The 27958-nt window shown below is 37.5% G+C and overlaps 1 protein-coding gene across 12 annotated transcripts in view; it reads right to left on the bottom strand.

The window, feature by feature from the left end:
• The window catches only part of RXFP1 (relaxin/insulin like family peptide receptor 1), a 93728-nt gene that overhangs the window by 21026 nt on the left and 44744 nt on the right, over window positions 1-27958 (bottom strand). For 6 of the 12 annotated variants that reach the window (XM_021396699.1, XM_021396700.1, XM_021396702.1 and 3 more), the window contains exons 1-2: window positions 24822-24972; window positions 10026-10181 (exon numbers count right to left, since the gene is read on the bottom strand). In XM_021396699.1, the coding sequence (XP_021252374.1) occupies window positions 10026-10181; window positions 24822-24957 (292 nt within the window). In that variant the 5' untranslated portion in view covers window positions 24958-24972. Of the gene's footprint in view, window positions 1-10025; window positions 10182-14722; window positions 14851-22611; window positions 22834-24821; window positions 24973-27265; window positions 27711-27958 lie in introns of those variants that run through there. The other 6 variants (XM_021396708.1, XM_021396703.1, XM_021396709.1 and 3 more) reach the window with 6 other exon arrangements.

Raw genomic sequence — 27958 nt, 5'->3', positions numbered from 1 at the left:
GAGCATCTGGTGTTCACTGAAGCATTAGCAATTTTGCCAGGTCAGATCATGAAGCTGATTATCAGCAATGTAATGCATTTTTGACAAAATGAAGGGAGTCTGTAAATCTTCAGATAGATTGCTCTGCTTATTTAAAATACTCAGCAGAAGTTCAGTTTTAGAACTGGATTACAAACCTGAAACATGGAATCTATAATTGATGAAATGAGGAAAACAGATCCTTTGTCAAGCAGTGAGTGATTAGAGACCTCCTGTCCTGCAGCTAGAGCTGTAATGAGGTTTCCCCTACCACCATTTCTGTGTTTTTTTTTTTTTTTTTTTTTTTTTTAAAAAAAGATTGTACTCTTTGACTTTCATTTGCAAAACTGGACCCAGAAACTGGGAGCTGATAGAACTAGCGGTAATAGCATGTAGCTCTGGGCAGCCTGGTCTAGTGGTTGGCGACCCTACCCTCAGCAGGGGAGTTGAAACTTGATGATCTTTGAGGTCCTTTTCAACCCAGGCCATTCAAGGATTTTGTGTATACAGAGGAGGCAAGATTTAAGAGGAATATTTCATTGAGGATTGTGAAACAGAGATTTTAAAAGATGTATTAAAACTGAGTTTATTCTCAGAGTACAATCAGGGCAAATAAACACTTTGCAGTCAGGAATACAGTCTCAAAACATGGAACTTCTAAACCATAGTTAGAATCACAGAGAAGTTTGGACAACTAACTGCTTCTCTGAATTTATAGTTAAAGCCATAAATTCTAATCCTCCTGTGAGCTGATAGACACTTAAGGCACCATTTTTTGTCTGTTCTTCTCTGCTTCTGATGCTAAAGAGTGGATAGGTAAAATTTTATTCCACTTTTTAGTATTCTTAAATGCTTTTGCCATGTGACAAAGCATTTACAAAAGGTGACCACTGCAGTTTATATCCGTGGAGAGAAAGCACGATCAGAGCTGCCAATGTGAAAAGGAATGAGGGAGCAGTTCATTGTGAAGTGGAAGCTCACCAGTGGTTCTGAAGAAGTCAAGAGACAGCTGTGTATTTTTGAGTGGTCATAAAAGAGAACGGGGAAAAAAAGCAAAACAAAGACAGATTATTTTGTACTGGAACCATTCTGGCTGTCTACAGTTTATAATCAGTTTGTTAAAAAAAAAAAAAGCTTTTTTTTTTTTTTTTCCCCCTAAGGCATTTTTTTCTGACATTGAAAAATGTTTGGTATGGGCCAAGCTTTGTGCTAAGTGTGGAACAGTCTTTATTTTATGTGAGTTGTTTTGTCAAATCCCAGATGAATGTATTGTATGAATATTTTGTACAATCATTCAGTGGAACACCAAATGCCAGAACTGTGAAATACTTTGTAATTATTTAGGGTTTATATGGTAGGTTTGTGACCTGTTTACTACTGTTGAGATGAGGTACGCCAAACTGTTTAAGAAATGACTGGTAATAGTACTGGTCTTGAAATTTAAAATCTATCCTTTGAGGGAGTACAGCTCAGATGAAAAGTTACTTTTTCCTGAGCCAGTTCTAAAATAGTTTATGTTGGCTGCACTTCAGTAAGAATGAGGTCTGAGAAAACAAGGAATATTCCCCTATGTGGGAGAAATGAAATAAATAATTGTAAACTGGATTTATTTGAAGGCAAATTAACATACTGTTCTTTCCTAGATGTTGTCAATTACCATTTCTGATGAGAATGAGCATGTTAATCTTGTCAAATAATCCTTTCAATAACAAATCCAAGAAACATATCTGCTTTGCTCACTTAAAAATATAACTCTTATCTAGTATAGACCTTATGAAAAGAACATTCTCTACACAACTTTCTCCTTCTCTTGACTGTGTATTCATAGGTTATTACGCAGAGAAATGATATCAGTGAAATGCATAAACACTGCTGCATTCTAAGGAGCCACTGGGTCATTCTTTGATTTTGCCTTTGCTGTTGATGGACATAATCAATGGATGTATTTATTCAAATATACTTTCTCTCGCTGTAAGAAATGACTTCAGGATTTTTGCAAAAATACCTTACAGTACAAGGAAAATCTATATTCTCCAAGCAAGAATGCAGAAGCAATTCCTTTTAAAATGTTTATGTAATTGCCCTTTTCCAGTGCGAGGATATGCTGATACATTCCAACTACTTATGACAAGACCAAACCCATACTAAGATTTTACAGAGAGGAGTCTTGCAGTGCCTGGTATGTTTGACTCTGGGAGTATATTTCTCAGCCCAGTTTAGATATCCAAGTGAAGAAAATGAAGTACCTAAAAACTGGACACATACTCATCAAAGCAAAGGCAATTTACCCTACGCCAAAATGTGTGTTACTGTACATTGACCACTTCCTGTACCCACTAATGAATTTAAATATTACACTGTCACATATAACTAGGCATGTAATCTCAAAAAACCCAAACAAACTGGTATTAAATCAATTCAAATGTGATTTACAGTTTTCTGAATGAGCTAGATGTCCTGCTTACATGAGTTTATTCTTGATTTTAAGATACCTGTATTAATCCACTGCAACTTTTAAGGAGATAAGCAGATTCCAATTTCCAAAAGATAAATATCTTCCCAATATTGTATCTTTATTCCAGTAAAATACTTGCACAAGAGAGTTTCCTAGTTTATACAACAGTATTTTTTATCTATATACATTATTCAGATTTTCTATTCTGTTTTTCTAGAACTATTTACCAGTTTTGAAATAAATGTGACAATAAATTAATACAACCTAATAGCCCAGCTATGTACCTAAAACCTTGTATTGCTCCGAAGTTCCATTATGAGTAAGCCTTGACTCTGGAGATCCAAAGAGATAAAAGTCTAGAGAAAAGCTCCCCTCAGCTATGAACACACTTTAAAGATTTGATCGGTTGACTGATAAAAAACCTCCAGATCTTCAGAAAAGCTATTATATGTGCTGATAGTTTTACATCAATGTAAATCCAATTATTTCAGTGGAATGTACTGTTGGATGAATAGTAAAGACAGAAGAGTTGGCCATATACAACTCCATACATGAAAAATTTCCATGTGACACTCAAAGATCTGATCTTTTACCAAATATCTGCCACATTCTGAACACATGCTGCTGAATTCCAAGTGTTTTCTTCTTGCTTTATAAAGAGAATTTACTGTCTAGAACACAAAACTGAGTGTTCTCTCACAAGTTTAAATTTCACATTTTAAGCATGATGTAAAAAAATGGCATGCCAGGAAAACATAAGACTAAGTATAAATATAATTCGTTATTTGAAAAACAGAATTGTCAAGCTCATCTGCAATCTGCTGAGGCAAAACCAAGGCTGTCATATTCTCTGAAATTTCCCATTTCTTAATGAATGATCTAGTAGTATTAAAGCAGTATTAATCATTCAAGTATCCCATAGAAATTTAGATTTCTGCTATGGAAATCTAAAATTTAATAAATCTATGAACTGCAGTAATTCTCTGTAATTTTGTAGATTTTTAAAGAAACACACGATAACTATACAGAATTTCCTTACTTTCATCCTGTCAAATTTTATAGGCCCTTTTACAAAAGGGGCAATAATTCTTTAAGTAAGGCCAGCCAGTCACCTGTAATGGCATGGCACACAGTAACAGGTGAGGCCATTGCTTGTAAAGGGAAATATGCGCAAGACTTCAAAGAGTTTACTGCCTCAGTTCTTTCCGCAATCCTCATCTGTGATTTCCATTGTATATCCAGCTAAGGAGCTAGAGAAACTGTAACAAACATCTATACATGAACGCTAAATATGGGGAGCTGAATGCTGCCTTTTGTTCTGAGATCTCTTAGGCCTGGGAGCAATACAATGGTAAGTGCATTTAGCCAGTGAAGAACTCCTCTGGAGAGTCAGAAACATCTTAAATTAAATCTGCATGCCTGTTCTTGCTTCACTGGACTGGAAAAACACGGCTATGACACTGTGATTAAAAAACAAATGCGTACACACTACAATCACCACCTAACTGCCAAAAAACAGTTTTGCAGAACTATCAGCAAAATTGTCCAGAAGCCACATTTCTGAACACTGAGGAAACTTGTGCTCTCGAAATAGCTCAGGCAACTTTATTCCATTATGTAGTGCATAATTAAAGATCCTGCTAGTGAAGAAAGATAAAACACCTAAGCGTAGTGTTCTTTCTATTCCCTTTTTATTATTGCTACTAAGTGGAGTTATAGTCAAATACGTAACCATAGTTGCTGTTTTTCTAGTGGCCTACTCACAACACAAAAGTCCAGCCTACAGAAATGCAAGTAATTAAGCACAACACATACAGATTTTTGCTTTGAAATGAATATGAATGCTAAAGTGTTCTATTTATTTATTTTGTACAATATTTACTCTAAATATATTTTTTACTCTACTGGTGATATCTGTAATCTGTAGACTTAGTGGTTGTATGCTAGTAATAAATGAAGAGTCCATTTCAATAACCAGCTTCAAGACAGAGCATAAGAACTATTAAGTAGTGTGAAACAACACTCACACTAATTTTGAGCAGAGTATAAGGCATATCTACTCTGTTCCAAATTCAGTCTAAGAGAAAAATTAAGGCATTTATTTGTTGATATTTATGTATCATGGACTACATAGGAAGTCACTCTTTCCAGTACAGGTTGCAGATCACAATCTAGAATTCATCTCATTGAGAGAAATAAATAAATAAATGACTGCTAGCACAGTGTTTCCAAAAAAAAACATATCTAATGCTATTTAGAAATGCTAGCACGTGAGTCATAAATGCACTTTGAAACATCCAAGCTTTTCATTAGTTTCCTAATTTAGGTAAGTTATGAATCTTTGCTCACTGAAGCCAGTGGGAGCCTTTCCATTGAGGTTAGTGGAATCAATCCAGATCAGTTCTCACCAGGCAGACCTGACTTCATAAAATGCATTCTGATAGAAATCCAGGAGGTATGAGTGAAGGCTTTATGCTGGTCTTATTGTTTGCATTTTAAAACTAGAATACGTCATCATAAATCCAATAACTAAATAGATTTAGACTGCATGCTTGTGTACTATGAAACCCTAACAGAAGTTAGGAAAAAGTACTAGATCTGAAAGCAGGATAACTGACCTACTGATTTATCTGGAGTAGATAATTACACAGAGGTTATTAGACTGATAACTTTACATTTTTATCACTATGTGTAATAGTAGAAATTGTTATTCAAGAAAGCTGACACTTCTCTAGGACAGAAGTTTACTCATTCAGCCCTCTAAGTAGATAGCATAACAATGAACAATGAAGTTTCTAAATGTAAATCATAGAATCATAGAATGGCTTGGGTTGAAAAGGACCTCAAAGATCATCGAGTCTCAACCCCCCTGCTAAGTGCAGGGTCACCAACCACTAGACCAGGCTGCCCAGAGCCACGTCCAGTCTGGCCTTGAATGCCTCCAGGGACGGGGCATCCACAACCTCCCTGGGCAGCCTGTTCCAGTGCATCACCACCCTCTGAGTGAAAAACTTCCTCCTAATATCTAACATACATCTTCCCTGTCTCAGCTTAAAACCATTCCCCCTTGTCTTATCGCTATCCACCCTCACAAACAATCGATCCCCCTCCTGTTTATACGCTCCCTTCAAGTATTGGAAAGCCACAATGAGGTCTCCCTGGAGCCTTCTCTTCTCCAAACTAAACAAACCCAGTTCCCTCAACCTTTCCTCATAGGAGAGGTGCTCCAGCCCTCTGATCATCTTGGTCGCCCTCCTCTGCACTCGTTCCAAGAGCTCCACGTCCTTCTTGTGCTCCAGGCCTGGACACAGTACTCCAGATGGGGCCTCACAAGAGCCGAGTAGAGGGGGACCACCGCCTCCCTCTCCCTGCTGGCCACTCCTCTTTTAATGCAGCCCAGAACATAGTTGGCCTTCCAGGCTGCCAGTGGACACTGCTGGCTCATGTCCAGCTTCTAATCCACCAGGACCCACAAGTCCCTCTCCGCAGGGCTGCTTTCAAGTACTTCTTCCCCCAGGTTGTATAAATACCTGGGAGTGCTCTGGCCCAAGTGCAGCACCCTGCACTTGGCCTTGTTGAACCTCATTAGGTTCTCGTGGGCCCACTTCTCCAGCCTGTCCAGGTCCCTCTGGATACTTAATTGAGGAGCAGATCAAGGGAAAAAAATGTCTAAAGATACTCAGGGAGTTGGTGTTTTGAAAAATATCCATTCATGATTACTGGCAACTTTACTTGCTTTATGTCCAAAGTTGTAGAGCACATCTATGTCATGATCTAGCTTTTCATATGCTTTTGCAATTTGTCACATCAGAATTTGTTCACGTAAACAAATGTACTTAAAGATAGTAAAACACAGGTGGACTTGGTGAAGAGCTACATCACAAATACTGTCCTGTTATTCTTGTTTTGAATTCAACAACTGTTGCTTTTATCTAGTGTTGTTGGCTTTAGTTCTGTTTTGCTTATCACTGAGTATCACTGTCAAGCCAGGGATTTCAAAATGCTTCTCCCCATGAGTATGCACTTGACTCTTTCAACATGCCATTGGGCTTCAAAGGGCTTCGCACAGAGCTTGGTTTGAGTACATTAGCAGTAACACTGTAGCACCAAAGTCTTCAATGTGAGAAATAACTTTTTATTCTGCTTGCTTCGTAGAGAACTCCCAGATCAACCTGGCCAAAGTTTCAAAATTAGGCTGAAGCCATTATCATTGAAATCAAACATAGCCTCAGTGGGACAATCAAACTCAAGCTCTTTTACCTACTTGACTTTAATCAGGCTTGAGCACAGAAGGATGCTGGAATTGCTACCTTTATTATTATTATTATTTTAACATAGATACAAAAATAGTTCCAAGAGAAACACTATATAGGCTAGACTTCTAAACATCACACTTGGTTGCTTTATGAAGAACTCAGTATTTCAGAAAGGATGAGGACAGGGCAGAAGAGCAGGGAAAAATTTACTGCCATACTTAACCTTAAAAAGGAAAATTCCTCAAAGCCACAAGCATTTATGACAAATGATAAAACTTCAGATAAATCATTTTTGTTTAAAAATATTGTATTTATGGAAAATTTGCAGAGCCACCCACTACTTGATGGACTATGCTTTCAAGTTCAAAAGGTAAGATTGTATTTTCCATGCACATTTAAGGTTATCTAGTGATAGTTTGAGAAGAACCTGTCATCACTTAGGGCATGATAAATTGCTGCTCTCCTCTTATAGCTGTTTACTGCACTGCCTCAAGCTCTTCCCCATCAGATTATCACACACACTACTTTTTTGTTGGAAACCCAACTGGGTGAAAAGGGCATGCGAATTTTCAAACATAAGTGGCTTCATTCTATGTAACACACTGGCTACAGATATCCCCTCTCCAGAAGTGTTGTGAAGGGGGAGAAATGCTGAAGCTGAACTGCCAAACAGAACATCCTCACCCTGAGGTTAAGAACTGCCATGGCCATCTCAGATCTAGAATATGACTCTGCCCCTTATCCTAAATTCAAGTTGCATCTCTTAGTTTTTTATTTATCATTCTGACAGAGAGCTCGGTGGAAAGGAAAGAGAAAGCAGATGTGAAGGAAGCCCCACGAAGCTAATTGTTATGTGCTTGGATTGAATACGAACTGCTATTGCTGTATATTTGAAGACAACTACCAGTCAGTGAAGAATCCTTTTAATTTCAAATATTTTTAATCATATTCTATTGTTACAGGACATGCAATGTGTGAAAGAGAACAAACATTGCAAATCTTCACAAAGATTAAGACAAAAGTATCATTAACTGGAATAAAATGGGAAACAACGCAACTCCGATAAAGAAAAGAGGAAAGGGACAGAACTGATAGAAGAAACTTGGAATATTTAGTGAAATCTCTGCTGATTTCATCTATAAAATGTTTGTGATATGCATACAACAGGGGAACAGAGAATGATATCTGGGTGTAGAGAAACATCCAAGATGCCAAGGGACCATGACACACATTATCAGCAGTTACTGGGCAGACAGATTTTAAGCTGTGCTGCTGATTAACCATATTGGATGTGGAATTTCAAGATTCCAACTGGAGTAATTTGCAAGACCAGAGTACTCAGATAGCTTTTGTATCACCCTGTAATTGACAGCCGTTGAAGAAAAAGCTACACCTTTTTGTTGTAATGTCATTTGAAGGTTTTTACAAAGCAATTTTCTCTCTGAATATCTAAGTGTGCTTTTATGCTAATTGGTTCTCTGCTTCTTTAATTCATTGATATTTCTTAAAAGTGCTATTTTGGTAATCAGTTTCTACTAATACTCTGCACATTTAGCATTTACTACTGAACAGCTGGACCTTGGGTTGTCTTATATTCTGAGTATCTCTTTATTTTCAAGAAATTTCACCTAATTTTTTCAATAGTGTTATGATGATTTTCAAAAGAAGTGCTTTTTTTTTTTTTTAAAAAAAAAATGTTTTCTTCATCAGTATCATCCTTTCCAAAGAAAGGATAACCGTTCTTGATAAATTTTTTGCTTTGCATCTCCTTTCTTTATAAGACTGGTTTAAGATAAATGCAAGCCTTTGTTATAATATTTTTCTGTAGGCTTGGGATAGTGCTTTGTCATTACTGAAGACATCACTGGTGGAGAAGTTGCTTTAGCTAGCTGTACTTGAGAAGCATGTATCTAGTATTTCTGAACTCCTTTGAGGGCCCATACTAATTTTTCCCATCCCCACCACATGCGTTGAGTTGAATGTGGTAGACTTACCACCTCAAAGGTCTTATTCAAATTTATGCAAGATAGAAGTGTGCAAGAATTTAAAAGTTGGGTTACTTAATTAGAGTACCTTGTGGATAAGATTAAAAGTTCCTATAGTGCTGCATGAACCAATTACTTCAGTGGAATAATTTAATTTTGAATTGCTTTTCCGTAACCAGGAGCAATGACTTCAACTGAAAACTCATTGTAAATTAAAAGAAAGGGTATAAAGAACTAGCTATAACTCCTGGCATGAAGGGAGGCACACTGAAGTGGTCCTGGGAAACAGCAGCATAAAGAAATAGCTGGATAGCTTCTTTGTCTTGGGAGCTAATTGGTGACACTTTCTTTCTTTCATTTTAAACAAGATGAATGGTTGAAAAAAGATCTATCCAACAATGTTTTCCTTCAGTGTAGGAATGTTGCAGAAACCCCAGCAGAACATTTCACATTTTCAGGCAATGTAATTACTCTTCTATTAGTCAAATAATAAAATTTCACTGCTATGTCAGTATTAGAGAAAACATTACTGCTGAATACAACCATAATGCATTATACAAGGTATGCATTTTGAGAATATTGGGTTAAGATGCAAGAAAAACCACTAATTTCTCAGAGGGCTGATACAACGACTCGTCATCTTTTATAATCTAGGTTCTCAGCTCATTGTTTAATTATTATACTTGGATTCTGTATTGCAGCCGAATTGCCTTGCAGGCTCTGCTTGCTGTCCTGCATACCCCGTTACAAAACTGGGTGTGTCCTAACCCCCACTTGATCAGCCTGTGCACCTTTAGCAAGTCCTTGCACGATAGACTTTCTAGTACTATACAGAAACTGAACATGCATAAACTGCTTAAGAGGTAACAGTCTTGCAGCTTGCAGAAGTCATACAAGCATGGCTTTATTTTTTCACCTGTTTTAGGACATGAAAGATTTCTGACAAACTTTGAAAATTCCAATAAATTATGCTTCCCAACCAGCTTCAACAGTTACGTCAAGCATAACAAACTATCAGCACATATGTCCACCATTTTGCAGCAGGGGCCTTTTCTAGATCACACACACACGTACACATCAAAATGATATGTAAAAATGATAACACTGGATAAACTTCTACAATATGCAAATGTGGTCCTTTCTTCCTGGTGAGTGCCTTGTTGAACAGCTTTATCAGAGAAAGCCAATACCTACACCCTTTGCAAAACACATAACATTCTTATTGCAACTACTCTGTAACTCTTCACTTGGTGCAAACAGTGCACGTGATTCAGTGACTGTCAGAAACAAAGAAAAGCCTTAACAACATACCACAGTTTTCTTCATCAGCATGATTCCCACAGTCATCCTCACCATTACAGTGAAGTTGTTGGGGCAAGCACTTTGTGATATTGCCACAGGGAAAGTAGCCCAGGGGGCAGGCGGCAGCGCCTCTGGAAACAGGATCTTCCAAAGAGTCACAAATGACTAAACAGAGACAGAAGAAATGTACAGACTATAAGATATGCTCTTAGAAGTATATAGATCGTTGAGATTATGCTTTTATAAATTTTCATTTGCATTTGAGTGTGACTATCAAGTCATAAATACATTAGTTACATACAAATACATGTTATATACATCAAGTCATTAATACATATTACATCAGACATGCAATTACAAGACTATATTAAATACACTTAACTTGGCAAAAAACACTGATATCATAAGCTAATTAAAATGTGCTTTGATATAAAGCAACCAGGTAATTCCTCCTTATGCATCCTAGTAATAAGATGCAAGTGCAAATCAAACGAGAAATGACCTAAGGCCAATATTTAAAAGGATAGTTTTGCTTTGTGCTAGAAATTGTTACTATAGCAATAAGACAGATAAGCTATATAGAGATGGATTATATTAATTTGTGCTGAAATTTGAGACCGAGATGGATAAATCCTTTTTATACAAAGAATGATATACCTTTAAATGTGTTCTAATTTTAAAGCAATTACTGGACATAAACTGATTAAGGATCAAAGAACAATGACAGTAAGCTCAAGCCTGTGACATAGTTTTGCCAAAGAATGACTAAGACACAGAGGCACAGCCACAAATCCTTAAGACCAGTCAGCCTGTTCAAAATGTTTGGAGACATGGTTCAGAATCTATTGGTCTGAAGTTTACAGAAAACAGGATCTGCACACCTAAGCCCACAGCTCATAGGAAATCAACTTGAAGAATACAGGGACCTCATGCAAGAAATGAAGGAAAATGCTGATGAGGGTCAGCCAGGGCAGCTGGAGGATTCAGCAGCTGGATTCTACTAGTCATCTGCTCCTCAGTATGACAGTAGCTTCAGCTCCCCACGTTTGCAGATGCACAATGCCTTACCAGTCCCTTCAGTGCACCCAAGGGATGACTTCTGCCATCAACGGATTTCCAGTACAAGTGCAACTGATCTACAAAGAGCTTTTGTAATGGTTTACAGAGTGCTAGCTCACATTTCCTTTTGAGATCAACTTCTTTCCATGAGCAGATGGCAGAGTTTAAAATTACTCTAGAAAGCAATTGATTCTGTTTCCGATATATCAAGAAGAGAAGAAAGCATCATCAGCTCACAGTGCTACCCAGTGCCCTTCCCTCTCCCAAGGCTTCACACAGTGTCAGTCTGCAAAGGGCTGCTAATTTAATTTTTGAAGTACTTTCAAAATATATCAGATAATCCTTATAGGTAACATTTGATTTGGTGGATGCTGTAATGAAAGGATGCAAGTTCTATTTTAAGTTTCATTGCTTCTTAGAGCACTTGAAATACTCTGTACAATCTTCACTATAAGGGAAAGGATGCTTGTTTTCTAAGTGGCACTACAGTATCTGAAAGTGCAACTTTTTTCAAGGTTACAGTCATAAGACAAAATATGATTCTTTTATGAAGCTTTATAAGGTTAAGAATGGGCACGTTTTTATACAACACCAAATTTTTGTCCCTGTTTTTCTCTTAAACTAAGGGAGCCACCTGTAAGTGGATTAAGTGCTTCAAATTCATACTTTAAGAACTTTCACCTGTTAAACCCTTGATAACATTTACAACTGTTATAAATTGAAATGTAGGAGTAGTACCAGGAAGAAATTCTGGGATCAATATTTTGCGTATTCCCATAGGCACAGATTTGTCTTTGCTATTAGAAGCGTCTTGCTATATATTCCAGCTAACAATCACTGTATGATTTTAAAAAGCTGATTGACTCTGTAACTTACATAATGACTCAAATGGACTTTTGCTTTAGGTCTCTAGATGCCTCTAGAGACCAATAGGGATAGAGAGGTACCAACGATAAAGCTATACTTTATTCCCAGGGTGAATCTATTAGTGTACTGTTCTCTGCTGCTCTGTACTCATATTAGCAGCGTTTTGTTTAATTTATTCCACTTAATAATAATTAGCAAAAAACCTTACGCAGGCTTATGATTCAGCATTAAGCAAACAAACATGTGGTCCTTAATGCCTGAAGTCTCATGCTGCACAAAAACATAGAAACCACAGACAACCAAAGCTCCCTTCAGTGCAGTCATATGTCATAATCTGAGCAACTGATATACCTGGTAAAAAACACCAATATGTAAAGTCAAATAGAAATGAAACCTCAAAACCTCTATATTTTCTATAATGCCTTTTAAACTATACACCAGAGATTTATCCAGACTGAACTTTGCACTTGAAGGGGCTGATATCTTTGCATTTTAGATGACAAATTATGGGATTTATATTCTCACAGCTGAGTTCAATGGACTTTCATAGCATTTTGAGAAAGCATATTTAGTTAAAAAGTATTAATTCCTGAACCAATTAATGAATATTCTTTCTGTCTCCGTTCTAGACTAATTCTTTGTGAAAGAGTAGACACAGTGAAGGATTATGTCATTTTATGATTTCTCTGTAAATTTATTGCCTTAGTGATACTGATTCTGAATCACTTGTTTTGTGCTACGTAGGATTACCCTGGCAAGTAAATATCTGACTGGGAAGGGAGATAATAATGCATCAACACTTAACAACATCATCCCAGTCTCATCACTGAAAGCACTGATCTTTGTTCACTGACTTGTTAACATCATTTTGTTTATGCAAAAAAAGACAGAAGTTTGGACCACATAGATGATAGAGGATTTATGAGAGGAAAACCTCTGGGGAAATATTTGTTGAAGTTGACAAAGGTAGGTAGGAGATAAGAAAGTAAAACCCGCTGTAAAGTCCTAGTCAATATTCAAATGTTTCTCTTTAGGATTAAGGAATATAAAATAGTGTTTTTTATATGAGGAAAATAAAGATAGCACTACATCAACAATAAAAATTTAAAAAAATCTGTGCTTATTATTTTGCAATTACAGACTGTTCTGGCTCTGGAGTTCATCATGTCGAGAAAATGACCTATCATATCATGTCTTTATCATGCAGTATCAAAGGTGTGAACCTTCCTACCTCTTATTGTTTTTCCAATACAGAAAAATTGAACCACTCTTCTCATATTTCATGTTTCATTGTGCTAGCACTTGAATTTCCTGATAGAGTAGCTCCAAAATTATTAATTAGTGATTATTTAATAGTTTCACCAACTTTTTCACCTTGATGTTAAATCAAAAAGGGAAAAAGGTTATTCCATTCTCCTTTCATTAACTCATATCTCATGTCACTGCTGCACACGTGTCAATATTCAAAGATAAACCTCTTTTGTTCTATATGTTCACACACACATCCAGTGCGTGTTCATGATTCTGCAAATCAGGATCTGACTATCATGTACTTTGTGATCTCCCCCCACCAACTCAATTATTATTACCAATTATTATTTCTAAGGCATCTGTAATCTCTGTCTTGGAGAACGTAGAAAACTCTTCTCCTGTTGTTCTTTAAAATGTGAGACTAATTTTACACTGCCCAAGTTTTCCTTTCTTAAAGGAATAACCAAAATTGGCTTGATATCTAGTGTAAGGTAAAACTGTCTCCTCTAGGGATGCAGAAACAACGTGGAAAGGACATGTCAGCCCTTCTTTAAGCTCTCATAAAAAGAACTCGAGAAAGAGAACACATCAGGGAAAGACAAAGAACAATACGTTCCCAGGAGAGCACAGCTTTCCTTCAAGATAAACTGATTAATGAAGCTCACTAGTTTTGTGCATTTTCTTAAAAAAAACAAAGCAACAAAAAAAAAAAAAACCACAACAAAACAAACAGAAAAACCAACCCACAACAAAACTGCATGAGCTCTTGCAAGCTCTTTGAACTGGCAGTGGTTCATAAGTGGTTTTTGAGAAGCCAAATAAGAGAGATGCATGAGAAGAACAAGAAGTTCATACAGTCACTTGTAGTTGTCATAAAACAAAGTAATGTGACTCAGTCATGAAAACAAGGCTGGGCTGATTAGACAGTGCAATTAAACTAATCAAAGCATCATGACTCACTGCTTGGTACCTGCTAGTCACGTGAGTCTCAGCTGTATTACTACAGGTTCAAGTAAGGACATACTGCAATATTGAGTAAATATTGCTGTATTTTCCAAATTTACAACCAGATGAAGACTCGCTGTCAGGAGTCCAAAATGACTCTCCAATACTACCAGCCAAGTAAGCTAGTGTTTTTCTTCACTTTGGATTAGTTATCAGTTTGAAAGTGCAGAAGTTGAGGAAATTCAATGGTTTTTAAAGAATGTGAAAAGATTACGACGATCATGGTACATTGAATTGAATTCACCCTGTACTTACTATCATGCAAAGCTATTTAACCTACAAAAGCCTTAGATATTCAGAGACCACTGTGAATTTATCATATGCCAAGACTTTTTCACCCCATAACTTTTTGTATTGCTACCATACTTCTAGACACAGTGGCAAATAGATTAGAGCAAGAGAGGATTGGAAATTTCCTTTTGAGATAGCTGTTTTGAAGAAGAATGTTCTCTTCAACTAAAACAGAAAGAGTCAAAGAAAACTTTCAAGTTGAAATTGATTTTGCCTGTCATTTTTGTACTAACCTGGACTCTTCAAGATGAGAGGAGATTAAAATATTTCTCTTCTGCTGAAAGATATTTGAAGGGCCTATGAACTGGCTTTCAAAAACCTTTAGCGTGATATAGAGGAGGAGAGCTCACAGGTCCGTAACCTTTATTTTCAAAGGGAAATAGTTAGAATAAGGTTATTAAAAAAGTTTATAACTGAATTTCTTTAGCTTAAAAAAAAGTGGGTGAGTGACAAAGAATAGTAATGACAGGTGGCTGATGAGATGTAATCAGAAGCATTTAAATCACTACATCGCAAGAAAAAAGATGAGATGAACATGCAAAAACAATAGCTGTTTTTCTTTCTGTCTTTTAAATAAACCATTACCTGATTTTGTTCACTGCAATAATATATAGAAATGAATGATATTTAGCTATTTGTTCCAAATTACTTAGCTTATTCACATTCAAAAGAACATTTCTGGGCAATTTATTATGAAGAGTGAGATAAAGTTAATCCAGTTTCTGGATAAGAATATGAAATTAACTTTTGTATGCTTTTATTTAACTTGCTGCAGATTTGTCATGGAAATTGTGGAAATTCAGCACCTAATTTTGAAAAGGCTCTACTAAAGTTGACGCTTCTTTCAAGAAAACCCTACTAGTCATTTCTGTCAATATATGAGGGGAATCTCATTCTATTAAAGTTTTAGCTATTAATGTAAAAAACTGTCAATAAGTAATTACTGAAAAGAGATTCTATTTTTATACAAGAATAAGAAACAATTTACACAATTAAACACTGTTTGTGTGTTCATTTGGAGTAATGTCCTTGGACAAAAGTTGTAGGACACTACATACCATGTTCTAGTGGTGAAAGATAGTATAACACTAATCCTGGAGGCATCACTGGCTTGAAAGATTTTCACATCAGTACAAGATTTCCACAGGAATATTAATCCAAATGTCATCATCACCATTTCCTTTTCTGTAATTTGCTTCTCTTCTCCTTTGCTAACTGATCAACTCTAAAGTCCATCATTTATTCAGAAGCTCAAATGGTTGCAACAATTTCACTTCTAACACCCTGGTGATTTTTAATATATTGACTGTTGCAATACCAGAATTACAATTTTCAGTTGCGATGCACCACATTTACTCTTACTTGACCTTATCAGCTATCATTCTAGGAATGTGTAGTACTTGAACTACAGCCTGTGCAGCCCGTGTAAACTTTTTTTTAAGACTATGTAAAACATTTGCTCCCACTAAACATAACATAGAGCAAAGGATTTTAGCAAAAAAGATTCATTTATTTGGCTGCCTATATTGCACGCCAATCTTGAATTTTAATTTTATATTTTATCTTTATGTCTTGCAGTGCATTTCAAAATGTCTTCATACCAGGAAGTTTCCAAAGCACAAAATTTGCACTGTTTTTTGCAAAATATAGACTCCAATCTCATAGCAACATTACTAAAGTTATTTATCAGTTATGCTGCAGATAATTCAGTCTAATTAATCCACCTATAGCACTGGAAGATCCTCGTTGTCTAACTGCCAAATAAACCTGCTCTGAGTCCAGAAACTGTACGGAGAGCAATTCACCAATGGTACCTTGCCAGAGGATTTGGCTCTACACCTTTTATTAATTTGCTTTTTTGTTCCACTTAGACAGAACTTAGAATAAAACAATTCTGATGCACAGAAAAGAGCTTAAAAAGCTACTACTGTCTGAGAAAGCCTCCATACATAATATAAAGAATTTTGTAAGGCACTCCCACAGGATGAACGTTCAATGATGTCTGACAAAGAGGCAAATTACTGAGCAGAAATAAATCTCTTTGTTACTCTGCTTCTCCTCTTCTTTCTCTCCTCAAATATGCACAATTACAGTGATGTCTGACTATTATTTCTGTTAAAAATAAGCTCTGTCTCCTGTATTCTCTCTATTCCTCTGTATTCTGATATCTTTTCCAATAGAGAATATATTAAGGTAGCCTTTCATTTGCCTTAGTGTTTTTTGTTTGTTTGTTTGTTTAATTGGCATCTCTCTGTTGGTGTCACCAATTTTTGTTTCATACTGTTGCAATACCAAGTCTAAAGCTAGACATATGAAACACAGGGCCCAGACCAACAATGAAGGCACCAGTGTAACTGTACTGAAGAGTAGTACCAGGCCAAGCAGTACCATCCCACCTGCAAGGCCCAGGAAAGCATTAGCTAACCATCTGAAACAGGGAAAAATCTTTTCTCAGGGACAGATGCCTCCTCACGGTCACTGAGGAGAAGGCTTGGGCTGTTTCTCCAAGGCCTAAAGATAGAAGAAGTCAATCACATTTTTTCCCCCTTTTGTTACACCTCATTTATAACAGTTAATGATTTTTTGATTATCTCAGCAATCAAATAATTTAAAATGCACTTAAGCCAAGAAGATAAAGAACTGTTGATTATCAATAAATTGGTGTCCCTTCAGTAATAGCCACTCATGACATCTGGATAACCAGCACTTGAAATTTCAATACATATTGATGGTGACAAGGAATTACTGTGAAGGAGTTCACTTCAGACTTGTTGCTCAGTGCAAGTTAACTTGGTCAGCCATAAGCTGTTGTACAGAAAGCCAAAGTGAAACACTGATTAATGGAAACTCATCTATTCAGATTAACAAATAACAGACAATTACAATAGACCTCTTAATTTTCCATGAAGGAAAGGCAGCTTTAATTGATTTTCATGAAACACTGCCATACACAGAAGTTTGTGTACGTGTGTACTCATGTGTCCATGTGTGTACAGAAGTAGGAAGAGATCTCTGAGATGAACTAGAAGTACTTGTAGCACAGTCCTAAGAGAAAGCTGCAACAAAAACATGAAAGAAATTAGAAAGGCAACAAAGAGTACCATTAAGTAATTTTCCTGTAAGTGTAGGATCTGAGAATCCATAAATAAATGAGCAGAACAGCAAAGAACTACATGACTGTCATTAACTACTCCTCATACAAGCAAACAGTCTACAACATCTTCATATCTTGCCTATACTCTTAGTTCACACAGGGCAAATCTACCTACACTGTATTGGAAGAGGTAAAATATAATCTTAAACAAATCATGGTAAAGCACTTTCAGGTAAGCTTTCTTTTTCTAGAACTCCAGAGAGTGAAAGGGAAAAAAAGAACGGGGAGTCCTAAAGTATTTGAAAGATGAAACAATTGTTTTTTCATTCCTTGTGACTTTGGTAAAAGCTAGAAGGATTTTAATGATAGTCCTTACAATGGAATTAAGCCAGCATAATTTAAAATGAAGCTCTGAAGCATGTTAAGACTAATTTTGTAACAATAAAACCATATAATTTCTTGGAGAGCCTGAGACAGGATTAGGTGATGTTTTTTATTTGTTCACATACTTTTGTCACTAATAACCTTTTGTAACTATTAAAAAGTCGAATTTAATAATGAACCTATAAGTTCAGATTCAGGATTTTGCTTTGCTCTATAAATCTATGAGATTCCAGCATCTCAAAGTAATATAAAATTTAATTGTGAAGCAAAATAATTTGAAAATATTTTAGAGAATTTGCCTTTAAAGACTTCATGGGACTACTTTGAGAAAAACAAGTTAGGGGATACTGTGCTTAAATTATTCTTGGATTCCAGCCCATGAATACTTAGCTCAACCTAAAATAAATAAATAAAGAAATCACAAAACGTCTGCTGTATTTATTATGAGCCAACAACACTGGCCACTATAAATGATGACTTTCTAGTTACAGCGCTATGAATCAGAAATGATCTCAAACTCATCAGATTTATGACATTAAGGGAATACTGTTAGCTAGTTGTACAGTGACAAGAGACATCTTATTTCTTCTTTTACACATTATGTAAAAATGTGTGTGCTGATTAAGATTTACGGACTTCAAGATTAATTTTTATATTATATAAAATTGTTAATGCAAGTAAAGAAATGCTGCATTAGTAGGATGTAGGTGAGAGCTACCTGGATATTAATTGCTCAGAATGAAGACAGAAGAGATAACGAGACGCTGCACTCTGTCTCCATTTTAGATGCAGTTTGAAAAAAAAATCCATCTGCACAGACTACTGATAGATTCAGCCTCCACAGCCTCTAACTCCTCCTCTCCCGCTTGACCCCGCTCTAGCTAAACCAGCATGTTATGATGCCCTTTCCTGACAGTGAATGTTTTTGCACTGTCAACAACAAAGAAAGCATGCTCTGTGAAGCAGCGTAAGGTAGAGCAGAACAACCACACTTCATTCCTAGCACGGCACATGAGGCAGGAGGCAGGGCTGGACAAGGAGACTCTCATCCTGGCTGAGACCTGCTGTGCCATCCAGATCCCACAACACCTTCCGGCCAGGTCTCTGGTCACCCCTCAACTGATTGCTATATGGAACATGGCAACCAGGAGGGTGCCTGCAGAAAGGCAGCCCAGGTCTCAGCAGGGATTGTAGCACACAAGCACCATAGATATGTCCTACCATAAGGAAAAGGGCTAAGAAGAAAGAGAATTAGAGCACAGCTTTTGCCAAAGGCTTTGTGTAGCTAAATGCTTTGATGGGCACTTCAAATCACAGGCAACAGGATGTGAAAGAATATTTACCATCTAAAATACACGTCTCCGTACACGAGACTACTTTTATAGTCTATCATGTTAAGGACAGTACCACAATAATTTATTTTATTGCATTTTTCAAGACTTTAAGACATTTGGAAGACTTTAAGCACATTTGACCTATACTATTACATATAATCTATCCATTGAAGATATATTAAGTATTTTTACTCCTAATGCTTCCCTATATAATATAGAGAACGTTGTTGGACATGTCTGGAGAGTAAATGCTGAAAGCCCAAATCTAAAATGCTGGATGTTTATTATGCTACATTATTTCAATCAAGAGATAATTTATCAACAGAGTGTTTTTGTTTTACTAGATATCTCAGTCTGTCCGCATTTTAGTTTTATAGATTGAATGGAACAGCTGTATCAAGAATATTTAACTTGTGAGATCACATTCTAGTACTTAAAACAGCTGTTGACGTAGCTGATTAGTAAAATTAAAACCTTTCTAACCAGGCAATATTTAAAAATATCTCCTAAATTCTGCAGATCCACAGATGTAAGAGCTATTTCTCTGGGCAAGAAACCTACCTGGCTAGAAAATGAGAGTAAAGCAGTGGTGAATATATAAATAAAAGATTTAAAACAAACAAACAAAGAAAACCCTTATACATCTAACAGTGATAAAAGGCCTAGATGTACTTGCTAGAGAAATCATCAGTATTTAATAAAGAATAACAGTTTTTTTTCTAAAATATATAAGGAAAAGAAAAACCTCACAAAACTTATACATATGCCTTAGGAGCGTAGAAAAGCCGAACTGCTCAATACTCATTTCTGACATGAATACGGAAAGAAGGAAGTGGCTGTGTTCTTTCTGCATGATGCTGAAAATGTGTATCAACAACAAAGCAACATTTCTAAGGGACACTATTTCCAAGCCAGACATGTGAGGAATTTGAATGGATTGAGCTGAGAAACACTTTGAAACTAATGTTCTTATATAATGGGTTTTGAAATCTGAAGAAAATACCAAAAGACCAGAGGCTTGCCGTGTTATCTGAATACAAGAAAACAGTGTATATAGTTTCTAGGGGAAACTGGACAATAGTTATTTTAAATGGCTTAGCATGGAATTGGAGACCAGAAAACAATATAAGGAAGTTTACTTTCATGGTAGATGGGTCTTCTCAAATAAACATGTAAAACGCAATCATCTCTGTCATCTGCAAGAACACTAACCAGTCTATTCAAAACATTTTACTCACAATCATATAGCTTTTAGATTCAATAGTACAGATTCATTTTTTTCCCACCCTCTGGCATAGAGCACAGCACAAACTTTAGCTCCGTGTTGTGGCCAGGTCTTTATGAAACGATGTTCTCAGTAGCTGATTCTAAAGAGGTGCCAGTCTATTGCTAAATCAACTATTTCAAAGCTTCCTTTTAAATTGTAATTTCAGAACAGTGAACCTGAAAACATTCATGATTTGCTAACCTCAAACAAATGCAAGAAAACCACAACAGCAAAAAAAAACACCCAAACTTTCTAAGTAGCGTGCATTTTCCCTCACTCCCACGTTCAGCACTGCATTGACAACCACATCTAGTCAGTGGAAGACTCTTCTCCCAGATCAAGTGAAGTACAGAATTTCCTCTGCAGAATGAAGGAGGAAGAGACAGTATCCTTCAGCTTTGATGGTTCAAATCTCAGCCATCTGATGGCCTCTGCCATTCTTAGAGCCATGCTGTAGTAGTACTTGCTCTCTTCTGGGCGAAAACAATTACTTCACTCAGAAACACTCTGAGTAAAGCCTTCAGGATTGATACTGGACACATGGGGAAAATGCAGGGGCCTATGATATATAGGGCTGAGCGATTCAGTGCCCTCTCTGGACAAGCTTTACTCAGCAGTTTCATGCATACTCATCCATAGGATCAGTGGGCTCTCCCTCCCCACTGCCTGGCCACTTCCTGCCCCAGTGCAGGCTATGCAGGGACAACTCTACCCCAGGGCCAGTTCCCCCCACCAGGCCACAGCTGATGGCTGCAGAGCCTCTTTGAAATCCACACTTTCCTAAGGAGCCATACTTCCTTGTATCTGTATCGACCTGTCATACAGGCCAACCGCATGCTGGATCCCTCACAAGCATGGAACATCATTAAGGAACATTATTTTTGTATTACTTCTTAGCATATACAAAGTCACTTATTTATATCACACACTGCCTTGCTGCCTTGGCTTGTAACACACTTTCCAAGCTGTGCCTCATATTTTTTTTTTCCTCCCCTATGATAGGAACCAAGTGCAAACATCAGTTATCAGCATACTTTGCAATTCTGTCACATATGTTTAAATTTCATTTCTGCAAATGCACATCCACCTAATGCTATGGATGCTTTCCCTTCACTTTGATGAGCCTTCCAACAGATTACTGGCATCCTGCTGCTTAGTCTGCTATCTATGCACTTGTAAGTTACAATATTAAATCTACAATAATTAGAGAATATTATCTACAATAATTAGACTTTCCTTTTTCAAGTCCCCATAGATTGCTTTAGATTACAGTTTAGAATAAGGAATTATTATTCAGACAGAGAGCTGAGACACTGACATAACATGGTAAATGTTTCTGCTAATTTTAGGTTTCAGAATTAGCTTCATAGATTACTTAAAACATAGCTTTCACACATTTCACTGAAATGATATGAAATGTTCACCGCTACATCAGGATTATCAAGCTGACAACTAGAAAACATGACATATAATTATTATCCATTTATGAAGCCTTTAGAGAATCCCCGTTGGGAGCAAGAAGCAGGAAGAGAAATCAGTTTTCCACAGCAGAGTCAGTCGCCTTCATCCCAGGAACATCATTTTGTAATCCTCAGCCTCAATCACAATTTATCTTTATCTTCTGCTACAAATTAATAAGTGCTCACACAGACAGCATAATTGACTGTACATTTCTGACTCATTCTTCAAGTGCAGTCCACAAAGAATAAATTCTCAAGGAGTTACGGTGTGAAGAAAATGTACTATGTGCACACAGGATAAAGTATGTTTAGGAATTGAGATGATTGATGCAAACAGTATTTGCAAAATTGATAATGCTGTTTGATATAGATAACATCCCGGACTTTTAAAAGAGGAAATCAATTTTCCTCCCACATTTCATAGAATGACACTACGCCACATCCCCAGTTCAGAACCTTTAGCTCTCCAGCCCTGACAGCTTTAATTCTGAGCCCCTGAGCAGAGATGTTATGCAAGAGGCAGAGACATCTTGCAGTGAGACAATCTTGAGATTTCCTCCCAGCTTTGAAGAAGACTGCTCACCTCACCAGGCACAGCTCCTTTTTTCTCCACTCAGCCACGGCTGCTTACCCCACTTCCACCTCTTTTTGCCTTACCACTATCTACTTCCCCTCTGCTCATCTCCTCCTGGCAGCAGGGGATCACCATTCTCTCCACTTATTCTCCAGGCACTCTGCTCTCTCCTCTGAGCTCCTCATCCTTTAATTCACTGTTCCCTACACGGCCTTTTTGTCAGTTTCTGCCTTCTCAGATTTACATCTTTTCTGATATCCATTTCCTTTTCTAAGTAGTGTCAGACTCACCCTTCATCTCTCTGCTCTCTTGTCCCACCTCCTTCTTTTAACCTCTACTCACCCAGTCCTTCCCAATACATTTTCACTTTTCTGCATTGCACACCCAGCCCCCATGACCCTCAACTTCTCATAACCCCACTGCCTCAAACAAATAATTTTGATGCCTGATTTCATGGCTTCAAAGGATAGGGGATACAGCGCTACCAGGAAACACTCCCTGAGATCACCAACGGCAGTTCTGATGAGCTCCACATTAGTCTCTAGAGTTCAGGAAAACGTGTTGCAGACAGATGATTTTTATGAAATTTTTACATGAGTTTTACATGAGTGTAACTAAGCTCAAATAAGCTCATGTGGTCTAACAGTATGGCTCCTAAGAGCACCATCTCTCAGACACAGGGATTTTGTAGAGGAATACTGCAGAAGCTCTTATTCTTTTAAGAAATGGCATTTTCTACCTCAAGCACCAAAGAAAAGAAATATTAAAATTTTATGTTCCAAGTGATTACAAAGCATCAGAGAAAGTACCTGTGGACATAAAAGGATTTGGTATCCTCCCTCATGCTGTGCAGATGGTGCACTGGCAATTTGCTTTGCATGGAAAATTACTACATTCAAATTTGGACTTTGCTTAGCAAGCGCAGAATATTGAAATTTCTAGTAACGGAGTTGCAGAAATCTTTCTAGTAGGCATGTCATCTATATCAGTTTTGTAGAGATAGCCAAAAGGACACTTTGGTGCAAGATTATTCTCTTTGTCAATGAATTTCAAGCACCTGATTCCAAGCAAGAAGTAAATATTTGCTTAACATAAGACTTCCTGAATCATTCAACATGTGAATTATTAATTCCTCATTTTCTGGAAATTTCCAGCGATTTTGGCAGTTTTACACAAGTACCTTCTAATTCGAGGTGTAAAAGAAATAAAGTCCACATTGCATGTTAAACATCAGAGAAAGTAGTTAAAGCCTGGTAGAGCTGCTATAAACAGTTAAGATAGGTTTGCAAGTTGGGTAGCCCTGAGTGTTATTACCAGAGGAGCAAAAGCAGCTGTTCCCACACAAAGTTGAAGGCAGACAGCCTGTGCAGACGATAATGCTCTGACCTTCAGAGCTTTGCTTGATCAGTGCATAGACTTTTCTCTATCACTAACTGAAAGTAAATGAAACCTTTCTCAGGAAACCTAGTCTTCATACCTGATTTGCTGTAAAGATCTTGTATTTTGTTACACATATTGATACATGAGGTGCACATTATTCTTCTTGCTGTGGGAAGGCAGTTTGATAAATGCCCAAGTGAAAGCAAAGAGAAATTAACCAAAAATTATTACTACACAGTGATAAGAGCTCACGCAATGGTTGAGTAATTTCACTTTCCTATTTATAAATCTGGAAGTGGACTCAAAATTTGTGACAAAAAAATGTAACCAAGAGCACTATCCTGCATGATCATAAGCATACACTTCTGCAGATTATTTGGGATGGGCTCTGTCCCACATTTGACAGAAAGTATTTGATATAAGAGATCTTGGCCTTGAAAACAGCCGTCACATGCAGGAAGCACAATATGGGCTAGCATGTTTCAGATGGCTTTAAGAAAGCTTCCCTTGTCGTTTTGAAATGAGGGTAAGGAAAGGAGGAAAAAAAAAAAAGAAAGGACAAAAAGAAGAGAGGGTGTTGTAGGTATAGGTATGAGAAGAAATAGGATTGGAAATCTTCAGGTAGGGGCACAGATTGTATAGGCAGACACAGGATTAAGATAATAAATGATCACTTTTGCATTCCACTTTGAGTAGTTTTAGATACTAATGTTCTTCAGCTTTTCTTAGTGATTGATAAATGAATTATTTGAGGGTCTGTCTGTGAAACAGCAAGTATAGGAGGTCAAAGTAGCTTTTGTTCCCAGAAGGTAAATCAAAGTGACTCTAGAGACACATACCTGCACTATGGTCATTACAGCTGATGGCTGTACCAACAGGGAAGACGCAGCAGCACCCAGTGCAGGGCCAGCCACATGCCTCAGCAGCCTCTGAGTGCCGGTACATGAGCAAGCACTCAGGCAGACAGATGTTCATCCTAACTACTCACAGGATGCTGGCAGCTCCAGAACCTGACCCTTCAGGAATTCACTTGTCACCATACTACAATTGATACTTTTGCCCAGGTGAAGATCATAGTACAGATGTTTTCAAAGAAAATCCTCTATTTTGTATAGTATAGCTCACATGAGACTATACTGCAGTCAGGCAGTTGCCAAGAGTTGCTGGTATATAAAAAGCTACACTTCCACCAGTTGTTTGCTGTGTTTTTTTTCCCTTTAGTTCTTTTTATGAAGAATGAAAAGTTTTCACATAAAAAGATTTCATGAAGCACTTAAAGGGGCAGAGTAAGGTGAATCAGCAATTGAAATTACTTAGGTGAAACTGTAGCTGCTGAATGGGAAGATAATGGAATAGATATGGGTGTGTCAGGCAAGAGTAACTTTCGTGGGATTCCAACTTCTCATTTAACTTTTTTCAGGAGCATCTGCGAGTTGTGAAATTAAGAAAATGAATAAGAAAATCCCTACTTCTAGCAGCCCATAGCAAACAAATTCAAATTCCAAACACAGCTATAATTCCTACAGAAGAGTTTGTTTTAAAAATCAGCTAAACACTTGAGCAGGATTTAAATCCATTATGTGGAAGTAGTGTGAGTGAGGTTACAATTCAGATTGCTGGCCAAAACTGGAAGTCAGGGAAGCCACAGAGTGTCCTCTGAGTGAGTTTAGGAGAAGTGACACTAAACAGGAAGCACATTTGGTGCAAAACAGAGACCTAACAGGTAGCAGGGACCCAGGCATGCACACTCCGATCTGCAGCTGCACTGCTTGTCTCTCTATCACATCTAGATAAGCCAAGCAATTTTCTCCTGTGGTTGTAATATGCTAGGTATGAAAAGACAATGAGTACCTAAGAACACAATGGCCATCAGAAGCACAGCACTGGAAGGCCTGTAGCCATTCAGTGCCCATCTCAATCCCATTTTGCAAAATGCTTTAAAATATTTCATTACATCTCATAAATTCTACAGATGAGACAAATGTAACGTAACAGAAATGATGCTGACAATAATTTGCACATCTTGTATGAATGTGTCAACATTTACCTGTTTTGCTATAGCAACAAGAATGTGAAAGGCTTAATTTGTTTGAAATTCCATAGTTTATATTCTATGTAACTTGAAGTACTATCTTTAAATATCAGATTACTGCTCATGGAGAAAGCAGACAAATATGAAGCCATGTTTTGCTCACAGGCTTGTTAAGATCTCATTATCACAGCCTGTTTAATTCCGAATACATTAACATCGCTGTTTTTTTTTCCACGCTTGGAGCACTTAAATTATGTATTCCTCCTAAATGTTATGGAACTGCTTAGAGTTTTCCCACAGATTTAACTGAGCTTTGCTACAATAAATATGACAGTAAATGGGGTTGTATTTCCCACTCATAGTGAGGGCAACGTCTCTTATAAATCCTGTGTTACAGGAAAACTGAAGCAGGTTTAATTTAAAAGCAGCAGAGAGCCAGCTGTTGTTCCATACAGAAGAATTCAGCCTGACACTATTAGCTACCCTACAAAATTACTGAAGTATTACTTTAGTGCTTACTACTGCAACAACAAGCGATGTTTAACACAGAAATTAGAATGGAAGGAAACGATAGCCATTACAATGATCTCATGTGCAGGTCTGTATCAGCAGCTGCACAGGGTCAGCTTTACCAGAGTAGCAAGAAGCGCTTACACGCAGGATACTCAGCTGGAATGAAGGAAACATTACTAAGGCAAGCAGGAGGGAAGGTGAAACTCCCACCTTACTGAAGCGTTTTGCATCTGAAGGGAAAGTTGAATTTAATCCTATCTACACCTTTCATGCTACTTGAATACCAACATGCCGAATGAGAGGGTACGAATTCCTGATACCTGAGCACGATCTACTTTTCAAGAACGACCAATCCCAATAGCTCTGCACAGCATTGTGGCAAACTACCGAACAAAGTCTAAAATGTGGATTTCAAGGCAGCTGAAATGAGTTGGTTCTATAGGTGCCTTCATGAAATATTTGCAGCAAACCTGTCTGCAGTTTAAACTGTTCCTTATTTTTGCATTTCAGCTCATAACTAGAAATAGCAACACTCAAAGCATTAAACAATAAAAAAAATTGATCCCAATGTGTAGCTACTAACCTTGAGAGACTGCATTATACTTAGGTTACATCAAAGAATAATTGCCACCACGAACCGTAAAATAGCACCAAGATACTATAGTTCAAAATCTGCTACTTAAGTTTATTAGCTCGATGCTTTGCAATGCTCAAAGAAAACAAGCCAGATATACTTACCCTTTGTTCCAATAAGCAAGAATAAATAGAAGCAGTAGTCAGATGTCATATCTGTTCTTCAGCAGTTTAGTGAATAAAGTCAATCAATGTTGTCCCTTAAACTGCACCCCAGCCAGTGAGCTGCTGATACGCTCTGCCTCTGACAGCCTTCAGCAGTGCATGAAGCAAGCTCCCTTCTCTCCCTTGGCTTCCTCGCCTGCTTTCCTTTGCACTGGGTCTCTCTCTCCCCCTCCTTGGCACATGAACACACCCCACAGCAGAGATCTAGGAGAAAGTTTGAGGGGGGCTCCTCAGCTCTGCCTCACGCGCCGGGTCTGCTCTGTCCAGTGGCAGGCGAAGGCTGGGCTGTGTGCATGGACACAGGTCCACCCTGGGGAGAGCTGCTGCTGCACAGAGCACAACCAGATCCAGAGAATTGTCATCAATAGTCCAGATTTTTTTTCTTTTTTTCTTTTTTAAAGTCGCAATACTGCAAGAGGCCTGAAAAGTAAGGTTTCACTGAGGCAACTCCGTTTGAAACTAAATATTTTGTACAGTTTAGATAAAAGCTGGTGGTTTCTCAAGTAAGGGGAAGTGAAATATATAAACACAGCCCTTTCTACCCATCCGGCCCCTCTCTGAAATGCAGAAAAACGCACAATGTAATTTATTTCCAATAACAGCATGTCACTTTTTTTACACATTAACCGCTCT

The sequence above is a fragment of the Numida meleagris genome, chromosome 4, assembly GCF_002078875.1.
Source record: "Numida meleagris isolate 19003 breed g44 Domestic line chromosome 4, NumMel1.0, whole genome shotgun sequence".
In the NCBI taxonomy this organism is placed as follows: Eukaryota; Metazoa; Chordata; class Aves; order Galliformes; family Numididae; genus Numida; species Numida meleagris.
This window is presented reverse-complemented; position numbering and strand designations above follow the sequence as displayed.